At 38.7% G+C, this 13,116-nt stretch overlaps 1 protein-coding gene across 2 annotated transcripts in view; it reads right to left on the bottom strand.

Moving 5' to 3' along the window:
* The window catches only part of LOC116253577 (calcium-transporting ATPase 3, endoplasmic reticulum-type), a 116,845-nt gene that overhangs the window by 6,653 nt on the left and 97,076 nt on the right, over positions 1–13,116 (bottom strand). Inside the window, exons 26-30 of one of the 2 annotated variants that reach the window (XM_031628476.2) lie at positions 12,901–13,032; positions 11,463–11,564; positions 7,574–7,628; positions 7,372–7,457; positions 6,872–7,020 (exon numbers count right to left, since the gene is read on the bottom strand). In XM_031628476.2, coding sequence (XP_031484336.1) covers positions 6,872–7,020; positions 7,372–7,457; positions 7,574–7,628; positions 11,463–11,564; positions 12,901–13,032 — 524 coding nt within the window. Of the gene's footprint in view, positions 1–6,871; positions 7,021–7,371; positions 7,458–7,573; positions 7,629–11,462; positions 11,565–12,900; positions 13,033–13,116 lie in introns of those variants that run through there. The other variant, XR_004172491.2, reaches the window with a different exon arrangement.

Raw genomic sequence — 13,116 nt, 5'->3', positions numbered from 1 at the left:
GCCTCACAAAAGAGAACTATTTCCTGTGGTCGGCTGCTATGACTATGGGGATTGCTGCCCGCGGTCGGATTGCCTTTATCGACGGAAGGAACCTTGAACCGGCAAAGGCAAGTGGTGTATGGGACACTTGATTTCTTGAGGATAATCAAGTGAAAACTTGGATTGTCAACTCCATCTCCGCCGATATTCAGCCCCTTATCCTTCGGAAGAAGACTGCAAGAGACATGTGGGTAGTCTTAAAGCAAATGTATGGCCAATAGAAAACAGCAATTCGTACTTACCAAATAATGAAGACTGTCTATGGCCTTCGACAAAGGAACTCTTCTGTTGCAGAATACTATGAGGCTTTGAAAGCCAAATGGGAAGAGCTTGACTATCATTCTGATATTCCTTGGCATTGTCCCCAAGATCAGGCACTTTATGTAGCTAAGTATGGGAAAACAGGGTGTTCCTCTTTTTAACTGGTTTAAATGATGAGTTTGAAGGTGTTAGAAGTCAGATTCTGAATTCAGGAGAGGTGCCCAGTATTGAAGATGTGTACTCCTGTGTTGAAGCAGAAGAACAGAGAAGGCTGGTTACAAATGAGGGCAAGAGGGATCTCGTACCCTATCATGAGAGATCCGCTCTTGTGAGTCGTGGTACTGGAGGCCTGACTAGATCTCTTCACAGATGCACTCACTGCAAGAAAACTGGTCATACCGTGGATTATTGTTGGGATCTTCATCCAGAGAAGAAGGGAAACAAAGGGAGGTCTTCTATTGGGAAGATGCCTGTGTCTGAGGTGCCCAAATCCAGTGGAGAAAAAGTCTCCATTTCTGCTGACCAGATTCGTGAACTGAGGGCCTACTTAGGTCGGATTGATGTCAACCAGGCGGAGACACCAGATGAGACAAAGGCTAATCATGCTCTTGCAGTTATTGGCGATGCAGGTAACTCTTTTTGTGGGGGAATAGATTGTGGATAGTGGTGCCACTCACCACATGATAGGTAAACCAAAATTATTTCATGAATATAAGTTATCTTCGGGAAGGGAACGAGTTTCTCTCGCAGATGGTTCCTCTACTGTTGTGGCAGGCGAAGGGACTCTGTCCTTGTTGGACAAATTTCATGTGCGGGGAGCATTACATGTTCCCCAGTTTCCCTTAAATCTCTTGTCAGTTAGTAAACTTACTAAAGAGTTGAACTGTCAACTCATTTTTTCTGCCAACCATTGTGTTTTGTAGGACTTGGTGACAGGGAAGAGGATTGGGATTGGTTTGGCGTCTGATGGCCTATATCGTCTTCCCATACATGTGGCTACAGCTCTTGTGACAGCGATCAGCAAGACAGAGAAACGAAGAGAAGATTGTCTTCAGTCCTTCTTGTACTGGCATGAACGTTTTGCGCATTTACCTTTTGGGATTTTGAAACAGTTGTTCCCCAATTTGTGTTCTTCTTTGAATTTGTCTTTGATTTCTTGTGATGTGTGTCAGTTTGCCAAACATGTGAGGGCTTCATACCCTATTTCTACTAGCTGTGTTAATGAAGTTTTTTCCTTGGTTCACTCGGATGTGTGGGGGTCTTCGGGAATTCATACCCGTCAAGGTTTTCAATACTTTATCACTTTTATTGATGACTTCTCTCGGGCTACTTTTGTGTACTTGTTAAAAGATCGCAGTGAGGTTCCTCATATCATAGAGACCTTCATTCTTCTTGTGTATACTCAATATGGTGGGACTATTAAAACCTTTCGGTCCGATAATGCCCGTGAGTATATGTGTCAGTCTGTTGAGGATTTTCTTCGAAAAAGAGGGATTGTTCATGAGACGTCCTGTAATTATACTACCCCACAAAATGGGGTGGCTGAAAGGAAAAATCGCCAGCTTCTTAATGTCACCAGGGCCCTTCTGTTTCAGAGAAACCTTCCTAAACACTATTGGGGTGATGCAGTTCTTACTAGTGCGTATCTCATCAATCGCATGCCCAGTCGTGTTCTAAATGGTTGGACTCCCCATTCGTTACTTCCCGGCAGTCGTCAACCATTTCTACTCCCCCCTCGTGTTTTTGGCTGTGTGTGTTTTATACATAATCACAGTCCCAATATTAAGAAACTTGATCTCAGGTCTATCAAAGGTGTGTTTGTTGGGTATTCCCCTACTCAGAAAGGATACAGATGTATTGACCCCACCACTGGCCGAGTCTATGTTACGAGGGATGTTACCTTCTTGGAACATGCCTCTTACTTTGGTGAGAATCCTCTTCAGGGGGAGAAGTCTGTGGTTAGGGAAGAGTATTCTCAGAGTCAGGAGCTTCAATTTACAGATTTCTTGGACTACAGGAAAGCAGAATCTCTCACTGTTGTTGATGTGCCTGAGAATGAGGAAGGGTGTGACACTGAGAAGGAAGACCATCGTTTGTTTGGACAGGTCTATTCAAGATGAGGTGCTCGGACAGAGGATGTGACTTGTGGTGCGAAATCTTATTCCAATCCCAATGCCACTCGGGAACCAAGTCCAATTTTGAAGACTCAAGATGAGGTTGAAAAGGAAAATGAAGATCTTCCCATTGCCCTGAGAAAGGGTGTCAGGTCATGTACTCAACACCCTATTGGTAATTTTGTATCGTATTCCAGACTTGGCAAGGATTACAAGTGTTTTGTTTCTTCTCTTTCTTTGGCTGTGATTCTCAGGACCGTTGCTGAAGCTCAAAGTGATTCCAAGTGGGCTGATGCTATGAAAGAAGAAATGGAAGCCTTGAGAAGAAACATGACATGGGAGGTTGTGAAGATTCCTGAAGCGGCTCACTTGGTTGGATCCAAATGGGTGTATACCATCAAATACAAACCAGATGGGAGTGTTGAAAGATATAAAGCTCGTCTTGTGGCCAAGGGGTTTTGCCAAAAATATGGGATTGATTACTTGGAGACCTTTGCGCCTGTTGCGAAAATGAAGACAGTCAGAGTTGTTATATCCCTAGTTGTGATGAAGGAGTGGAAGATGTACCAATTAGATGTTAGGAATGCTTTCCTCAATGGTGACCTCGAAGAAGAAGTATATATGCATATGCCTCCAGGATATAAAGAACCAGAGAAATGTTGTAAGCTGAAAAAGGCCTTATATGGCCTCAAGCAGTCGCCCAGAGCATGGTTCGAACGACTGAGACGAGTAATGCAACATCATGGGTACAAACAAGGGAATGGAGACCACACTCTATTCGTGAAGAAAAAAGAGGGCAGAGTCACTCTTTTACTTGTCTATGTGGATGACATGATTGTCACAGGCAATGATGAGGAGGAGATCATCAAGTTAAAAGGGTTACTGGCTACGGAATTTGATCTCAAGGATCTTGGCAAGCTGAGGTATTTTCTTGGTATTGAGATTGCTAGATCGAGTACTGGTCTTGTGCTAAACCAAAGGAAATACACATTAGATCTGTTGGAAGAGACTGGTAAGTTGGGGTGTAGACCTGCTTCTACCCCACTTGACATCGGGCACAAGTTGAGTCTTAGGGATGGAGAGCTGCTCTGTGAAGAAGCTAAGGGAAGATATCAACGTCTGGTTGGGAAGTTGATTTACCTTACCCTCACGAGACCTGATATCACTTTCACGGTAAATGTATTGAGTCAATTCATGCATGCTCCTACTGATGCACATCTGAAGGCTATGGACAGAGTATTATGTTACTTGAAGAGAAATCCTGGTAAGGGACTCTTGTATGTAAAACAAGAGACTGTAGAGATCGAGGGGTATTCCGATGCAGACTGGGCAGGATGTGCTGATACCAGACGATCTACTACAGGGTACTGTGTCTACCTGGGAGGAAACCTTGTAGTATGGAGGAGCAAGAGACAGGATGTATGTTCTCGATCTAGTGCAGAGGCAGAATATAGAGCCGTTGCTATGGGAGTGTCAGAGTTACTATGGTTGAAAATATTGCTGACTGATATTGGCATAGAGATTGAAGGACCTATGAAGATGTACTGTGATAACAAGTCTGCAATCAATCTAGCCAACAACCCTGTTCTACACGACAGAACCAAGCATGTTGAGATTGATCGTCACTTTATTCGTGAAAGAATTGATGCTAAAGAGTTGATCCTTCCTTACATGAAGTCTGAAGACCAAACCGCTGATGTTCTGACGAAGGCTCTATCCTCGACTTCGTTCGAGAGAAATGTATCCAAGTTGGGCATGTTCGATATGTATGCTCAACTTGAGGGGGAGTGTTGACGGATATTGGTGTATGGGTCCAGGTCTGGACCCGATCCAGTATGTCCTAATTAGGGCATACTTATATCATTGTAACCCTAATCTTTGGTGAGAATGAAATCTTAAGAGAGAGAGTGTCTGGCAGATAGTGGGCACCAGCTCCTCCTCATTCGTGGTTTTTTTCCTCTTGTTGAGGGTTTTTCCACGTTACATCGTGTTCCTCGTTTTCTTTTCTCTGTGTTCGTGTTTCTACAATGTGCATAGCTCCTTTTGAATCATTGTGTTGTTGTAACTCGACGTTTTATGTTTTTAACAAAAAAAAAATTATTTGGGGGTAAAAGGGTTGGGGTGTGACACCTATTGGGTGGTTGGTTCCAGAGAAAATGAGGTAGTCCCTGAATCTAAAAGACCTCATTACAGTACATGAGGCAGTATGGTCTAACAAAGAGGTTGTGACGGACGTGATCCGAAGAGTTATCCCTAAAGCTCGGATTACTCCCTTGCAGGAGCTTCAGAATGCAAAGAGCGACAGCCTGGTGTGGGAGAATCAGCCAGGGGTTTCGTGCAGATCAATTTGGAAAGTCATTAGAAGAATGTGGAGAGAAAAAATTTGGTTAGGTTGGGCTCCCCCGAGAGCGTGTTGGGCCCTCTTTATTGCTTGCTCTGATAGATTGTTAATGGATGATAGGGTGCAGCGAATGGGAGTGTTGCTGGTCTCTAGATGCACACTTTGTAAACGTAGTGGCGAAACGCTATCTCTCCTGATTTTCAGTTGTAAAATTTCCAGACAGAATTGGAGGAATTTGCTAGGCCACTTTGGGGGTCCTCCAACTCCCCATGTCCAGCGTTGAGGAGTCCTTCAAGTTTTGGGTGAATGCAAACTCTTAGCGTTGAATATCATCAATTGGGGCACATAGTCCTTGAGGAATGATTGGAGACATGAAAAAGGGGCAATAAAAAAGGACCCTTCTCAGTGGATTTGGGAAAGGTGCAGTTGATCATTTTAGCATTGTTCCAATGGATGACAGATCTAGGAAGTGTGTCAATTTGGACAAAAACTGGGATTTGGGGTGAGGACAGGCTCCAGATTTGTCGTTCAGCTTTCACAGTTGAGGTCGTCTCCTGGCAATGTGAGTCCAAGCTTGGTGTGGCAGCTGCAATTTATGATCAGGTAGGCAATGTTAAATTTGCCTTTGTCAGTTGGTTCCTTGGTCTATTGCAGGACCTGAAATGAAGGAGATGGGGGCCCTTAACCACTGCATCAGGGAAGGTAATGTTAGGGGAAGCAGTCTGTGCATAGGTGGCAACTACAGAATTTGGAGGAAGTGGCTCAAGTGGTCTCTTCACAATCATCCTACCAACCTGAGTTTTTTGTAGAGTATTTTCCGGCACCTATATTTCATCAAGTTCAGTAGCACAGCCCCTACGTCTACCTCGTGCTCTGTTTTTTGTTGGGGTTGCGAACGAGGACTACAGTGAATGGCGTTCCCCTGTATTGGGTTGGGACCCTGTGCTACTATCTATTGTTTGACTTCATCCAGCCTAGACTGGGTTGGATCTAATTTTGTCTATACCATTTTTGCTTAATAAAGGTCGAGGGCCATCCCACAGCAGGTTTTTGCCGGAATGAAGCTCACAGTAATGGTCAGAAACAAACTGAAGATGCCTGAAAGAGACGAAAGAGAGAAGGCTCTTGAAGAACACAACAAGAAATATGCCAAACAGAAGGTGAAATTTCAAGATTATGTTATGAATGAGACCACGAAGACAAAGATCATGAAACCACAGTCAAATTCAAGGAGAAAACTGATGAACGGGAAATATCTTAAGACATCTCAAAAGATATATCCCACAATGTCTTTCCGCAAGACCATACATATTTTAACTGGTGCAGCTGACCACACCAGAGATGCATTGATCACATCTTATTCCATGTAATAGGCAGACACACATCACAACGATGCAGGTGCGCCTGCTCTTTGGGCACGTCCATGTGACTTAGTGAAGATCAGGCGAGGCGCAAGTGGTTCATTTTCTGCCACACACTTTTCCAAACTTTTTCTGTAAAACTTAATATCATAAAATTAAATTATATGTACCACAGTACCAGGTAGCATATATGTGTATCAAAGATGTGCAAACGTAAAAAAATAAAAAAATTACACAAAAGATATGTGTAAATGGGAGATGCTTACATTCAGTATATGTACAAAGTACATTAAGGAACCCATACAAGTCAAGTTGAGGTATGCAGCCCCTGCTCATATTTGGCTCATTTAAATACACAAACAAAATATTGCTTGCCCTACCAAGCCCATCTGTTGACCATGGACGAGAATTTTCATAAGTCTATCCACACCAAATCATGATAAGTGCAGCTCATTTTCCAGAGTCTACTTATAAAACAAACAGCCTTTATAACCAGATATATCAAACATTTACATGAGCATCATGACTTCACATGAAATTGGGATATACCCTTGATTTCAAATGAATCAGATGAACAGCACAAAAGATTATGGAGCCAGTATAACAGGCAACTCAACTTTTATATAAGTAAATAATTAGATAATACAAGAAAACGATTAACTCAACTACCAGAAAGATTAAATACCTTCTCAATGCAATAGAAGTGACGTGTATCATAAAACAAATGATGTAGAAAATTGAGTGAGGCTACTCACATGATTGAACGATCTTCACTTAAATTGTTCAGAGCATTAAACATCTCGACAACGACAAGCACAGTCATTGATACAGTAGATGGATGATGATCCTCAAACACACTGCATGGGTATGCAGTGTCTCTTGCCGAACATGTATCAAAATTTACCTGAAACCATTTGAAGTTATAAATGTCTTATGTAGGTGTCCCAGACCCTTTCAGTCTTATCTTCTCCAAATATTAACATAACATAACAATTTCGTTGAAATAACACCAATGATGTAACTGCATTCAACCCCATATTCATGATGCTGTTACAAAATCTCAAATATTCGAACAAGACAAAAAGCAGAAAGAATGTAAAAGGAATAGAGTGAACATATAAAAGGAAACGTGATCTCTCAATGTCTTTGTACGTAAGCAAAAACTGTTTACAACCCCTTTTCGCAAAGATAACAAAACCCCACCCAGACACCCAAAATAAATATCCCATTCATCAACTAAGTTGTGTTTGCTTACCAGTTCACTGTAAGGCAGTTTGGGCCCACCATCAGAATAAACAAACCACCACACAAAACCAGCAATAGTTGCAATGCCAACATAAGCTGAAATTTTATGCACAAACAAATATGTCAACGTTATCTTATTTACTGTTTGATACATGTCCAGACACAAGTACTTCAGAGTCATCAGAGAGCTAAATTTTTTACATAGCATGTACCTCCAATCACTAAATAACGAAAAAACAGCCACCCGCTTACTACTGCTTCACTAATCTGCAGGAACAGTTCAATGCAAAATCAAGAAACATCAAATTTTGATTTAGGATTCAGTTGTAATGAAGAAAAAAAACCTACAGATTAGAATCATGTTTCACTTCTTAAATACTTAAATGTTAAACATGATGGAAAACACAAAGACACCACCAAGTTGTCTACTGTATTCTTCAGTCAAATAAATTCGAATAAGTTACCTGGGAAGTTCCATCTGTCCACCTACCTTAACTTTAAATATACAGCATTAAAAAGGTATTTTGACATTTTACTGTTACACTTTAAATATAAAAGAGAACAGCAACTGCTAGATATTTTATTTTATTATTTAGAAGATCCGGAAAAAAATAGGTGAAACAAATCAGTGACTTTTCAAGCTATGCCATGTGGCACACCTAGAGGGACCCTGCATTCCGTGTTGATCAAACAGGACACAGGTGTACAAGGCATGACTTTGACACAGAAAACTCATTTTTTTATATTTTCATTTTTGTATATTTTGTACTTTTTTAGTTTTTTTTTTACCAATATAAATAATAAATATCTGTGCTTGTTTTTACCAAAAATCCTATTGATGCTATAAATATATACATACATATATATATATATATATGTATGTATATATATATATATATATATATACATATATATATATATATATGTATATATTTATATATATCAAGAGAAAGAAAGAGCGCGTGAGAGAGAGAGAGAGATGTGTGCACACTCTACCCACACCCCATGACATAGTTTTTAAGACATTCATCAGAGGTCTATACAGCAAAATTTTTAAAGTTTGCTCGATGAATCAATGTACAATGCAAGCAAAATTTCATTTTCCACAAAAAGGGCACAAAAATAAGATGTTGCTCAATGTTTGAAATGATATCTGTACTTTGCAAGCAAAGTTGCATTAACTCCTGAATGATTAGATACTTTCATACCAAGCATCATTTTCCAGCTTCAGTAAAGAAGCTCCCTTTTAATTATATGCTACCAAGCACCGAAAATGTGTTAAATACTTTTCAAAGCACAAACCAATGGGAGAGCACAGATGTACAGGACATCTGTTTCGCTGCCCACAGTAATGGAGAAACCTAAACTAAACAGGACCTCCCAATAATGTACATGGCCACTAATCATCTCATGAGATTAATTTGTAAAAGCCACATGTCATATTATAGGCTGGCTAAAAATTTGATATATTGAGATAATGCCTTAGTTCATCATTTCCTTCAGTTAGACATCCTGAAAATGATAATGTTGCACAATTAGTTCCTTCTCAAGGAGAAAGAAAATTAGCCCTCCTCATGCATAAACCTTCACAAACACAAAGATCATGACCTTCATGAATTTGAAGAAATTTGTTGTCTAAATTTTTGGGACGAAGTCTTTAATACTTCAGATCATCATCATGAGAGACTGAATCTTTAAATGAGGGCAGAGAGTATCAGCATAATATGACATAATAACAACAATTAGTAGTAAGGCAATTCATAAGAAGTTAACATGGTGAACCCTTTATATATTTATATATATACATACATATACACACATATATATACATATATATATACACACACACACACACACATAATGCAATTTGTTTCTTCCTACGTGACATGGAGACGTGGGTTTAGCCCACGGGTACAGGACACGGGTGGGTACACGCCAAAAAATTTAATGTTTTTTTTTTTTTATTTTACCATTTTTTTGTGATGCATCCAATTATTTCCATGAACAATCTTTTCAAATACTCAGCACTTTTGTGACAAACAAACTTTCTTACGAGATAGTAAGAGTGAACTATTAATTTAATGTTTTTTTTATTTTATCATTTTTTAGAATATAAAATATGTCGTATCTGCGTATCCAAAATTTTCAAAATTGCTTTGTTCTTATCCGTATCGCCGTACCTGCACCCATGTGACATAGGTTTCTTTTTTTTCATGTACATACCTTTCCATTTTTCTGTATTTTCGGTTTGTCTCTGCAATGAGTTTAATGTGAAATGCCATCACAGTTGGTGGTAGTTCTAGCTATCGGAGTATAGAATGGCAAGATATCTAGCCGTAGGGCATTTCCCAGCAGCTAGATCTAGTCTCTCCCTGTCCATAAATAAGGGTTCTAGTCAGGATCATTTATCGGGTAGATATCTAGCCATTGGGTACTTCTCTATAGCTAAACCTGGTATCTCCTCATAGTAGGTATGGATCATGGTACATGTTTAGATTATATAATAAAACCTTTTTATTATTATCTTCGTGAGTGGATGATATATCCTTAATTTGATAATGAATGAGAATACTTGTGAGAGCATTCGCTTTGTGGTTATATTGTAGAAGCTCTCTTTCATGCCATCATGCAAGAGGAACTTCCTTTCTTTCAGTCAACACCTTAATTTAAAAAATAGCTCCATGAAGCGAACAGGAATTCTTGCGACATAAATTTGCAGATCTGTCGCAAATTTATATTAAGGCTAAAAACCTCAAATAACCTGATTAATCCTCTTCTTAGGGCAGTGATCTGCACATGTGCAGCAAACTATATTAAGACTAACAACCTTAAACCACTTAGTTTGAAGCAGAAGCATCTAAGAGGCATCAGGGTAACACCCATCTGAACAGATTCATATAATTGGCAACATGGTTTATCACTTTTATGACATCATTGAGGTAAATATTGCATACACTATGTATGTTTCTTCACTGTGGAGGGAAGGAGGCCTGATCAGAAGCAGACAGAAGTGGTCTGATTTCCTGATAGAACCACACTGATAAGTACCTGAGAATTGTACAAAGGACAATATTTCTTATTATCCAAGTATCCATGAATCACTCCCATTGCAGGTTAATGAAAGGCACCTCTATGATTTCATGTTTTTATCTACAAGTAGAAACTATTAAGTATTAAGTAAAACAATTCCAAACAGATAGTGGGATTCTCACAAAGCTACTAAGCTGACCGCCGATAAAATAATGCAGAACTTCATCCTACATGAACCAGAATCCTTAGGACCATAAAATAGCATCCTATCTGGTCCATTTTCTGTTACTCTCAAACAATATAAAGAGCAAAATATTTCTATAATACAAGACTAACTTTCAATTCCAGAAACCTACTTCTGAAGAATTATAACAAGTTTATAGCTGGTAAAAGGAAGTGATTTTCTTGGTCATCAAACATTGGCTAATAAATCATTAGCATTAACATTAACACAAAAAAGGTAAGAACAAAAAAGTATTTACAAGGTCAAAGAGTAAATAAAGCCATCTTTTTTCCATTCCATGGTCAGGTTGTGTGCTGTATAAGCTAGCATTTTCTTCATGATTGCAAAGTTGCTGACAAACAAACAAAATAACAAGGATTCCTCAAAAAGGTTACCGCAACCAAGACGACTCAGGTGAGGCAACAAACAAATTGCTTGTGTTTCCATTGAATCATTGATACAACCATATCTTGTTAATCATTAATTACTATTTTTATTACTTGTGAACAATTTTATTGTGTGTGTGTGTGTGTGTATATATATATTACCCACAGCTGTGCGACAGAGCAAACAAATCATTTATGAATTCCATACATAGTTCTAAGTTCTAATGACATAGAAATCTTTTCAATGAGAATAGTTTAGTTAGTAAAGAGTTAGCACTTGCTAGTACTGGAACTTCCACAAGCAAACCAGAGTTAGCACTTGAATTTCCACAAACAATCCAAAATGAAGGATATTTAATCAAATATAAAAGCTAGAAAGATAAATGGAGATGTATCAAATTGAAAAGTCATAAAAAGGAAATATTATTGGAGAAGTAAATGTAAGTGTCACATATCAATAACCTTACGAGGTTTGGCCATCATGACATTGGAGTCCTGTTTGTTGAACCCAATGGCAGTAGCTGGCAACCCATCAGTGACAAGATTAACCCACAGAAGTTGGACCTGTAAAAACAAATGAATAGTCAACTAACTTCAATGAAAATTATTTTAAATTGAATAATAGAATGACATCAGATAGTTTAAAGAATTACTTTTTTTTTTCCTTTTAGGCACATCTTTCTTTCTTAGTTTCACGCAAAAAGCACTCACAAACCGAAGCTTAAGGGACAACTTGTGAAAGCAACTGACTGAATGTCTGAGCCCCGACATATGATTCACCAACGGGTAATTTGACTGAGTGGGCACGGAGAAGAACACCAAACAGTTTAAAGATTTTTTCTTCTTCTTTTTTTTTTTGTCGGGGGGTGGGGTGTGGGGGAGAGGTGGATTTCATCAAGAAGAAGGAAACTCTAAGTGAGCACTTGATTCCTCTTTATTTGAGACTATTGTCACAAAAAATGCATTTTATTCGAAAAAAAACGTGTATAAAACTTGAAAAACAAGTCATCCGTATAAAACGTGAAAAAAACGCGTTTTTTTAAAAAAAAACACCAACAAATAAAAAATGCAAATAAAATGGGTATAATACGGGTATAATACACATATAATACGGGTATTATACGTGTTTTTCCATTTTTTCATATTTCTTATAATTTTCAGGATTTACTAAATTTTTTAAATTTTTTAAAAATTCGCCGAGATTTTCCCGAAATATACAACTTTGCATTATACCTGAGAAATTCCTCGCCGTATAATACCCATACACGTTTTTATTCACAATGTTTGAGACCCAAGGGTCTGATCCAAGGTGGTTTACACCTTAAATACATGATACTAGCCAACTGCAAACTGAAGAACCATGGATTGATCCCCATCAAACAGTCCAGCTGGCTTGAGATCCATGAACTAATAATATGCACAACTTTATGTTGCAAACTTGTAACTGATGCATAATGTGATAGTGTGCCCTCTGATCCTTATTTTGAACTTTTCTTGGCATGAAATTGCTTTCATAATCTTTAAGATCTTATTTGTAGGTTTCATCATTATATATCTCTATACTTTCTTTCAGTCTCCATGACAGAATTACAGGCTTACTTTGTAACACCTCAGAAAGTTTAGTCTCGTATTGAAGATTGTGAGGGAACTTCAAGGGCTTATTAAGGGGGGTCATTAATGAGATGATTGTCCTGGTTCTAGCCTTTTTAAGGTTAGAGCCAAAACTGCTAGGGGGCGGGTTGAGATCCACCGAACCAAGGGCCCAAGCCCAGGAGTGGGTCAGGTTGTTACATACTTGACAGTAACACTCGTGAAATTTTATTACCAATCAAGTATATGAACTGATGGACGAATTAGCACATACAAACAACTAAATATCTATGGAACAGAAATTTCTTACCGGAACAAGAGTCTCAGGCATGCCAAGTACAGCAGCAACAAAAATGCAAACTACTTCTCCGATATTTGAAGAGATCATGTATCTAATGAATTGTTTTGTGTTATTGTATATAGCTCTTCCTTCTGCAACAGCCTGCACTTAGCAAACACCAACCAAAACAATAAACATATCTAGCAATAATTCACATGTTATTGTTCACACAGAATATCTTAAAAT

The sequence above is a fragment of the Nymphaea colorata genome, chromosome 4 (genome assembly GCF_008831285.2).
Source record: "Nymphaea colorata isolate Beijing-Zhang1983 chromosome 4, ASM883128v2, whole genome shotgun sequence".
Taxonomy (NCBI): domain Eukaryota; kingdom Viridiplantae; phylum Streptophyta; class Magnoliopsida; order Nymphaeales; family Nymphaeaceae; genus Nymphaea; species Nymphaea colorata.
Note: the sequence above shows the minus strand (reverse complement) of the source record. Positions and strands in the feature narration are given on the sequence as shown.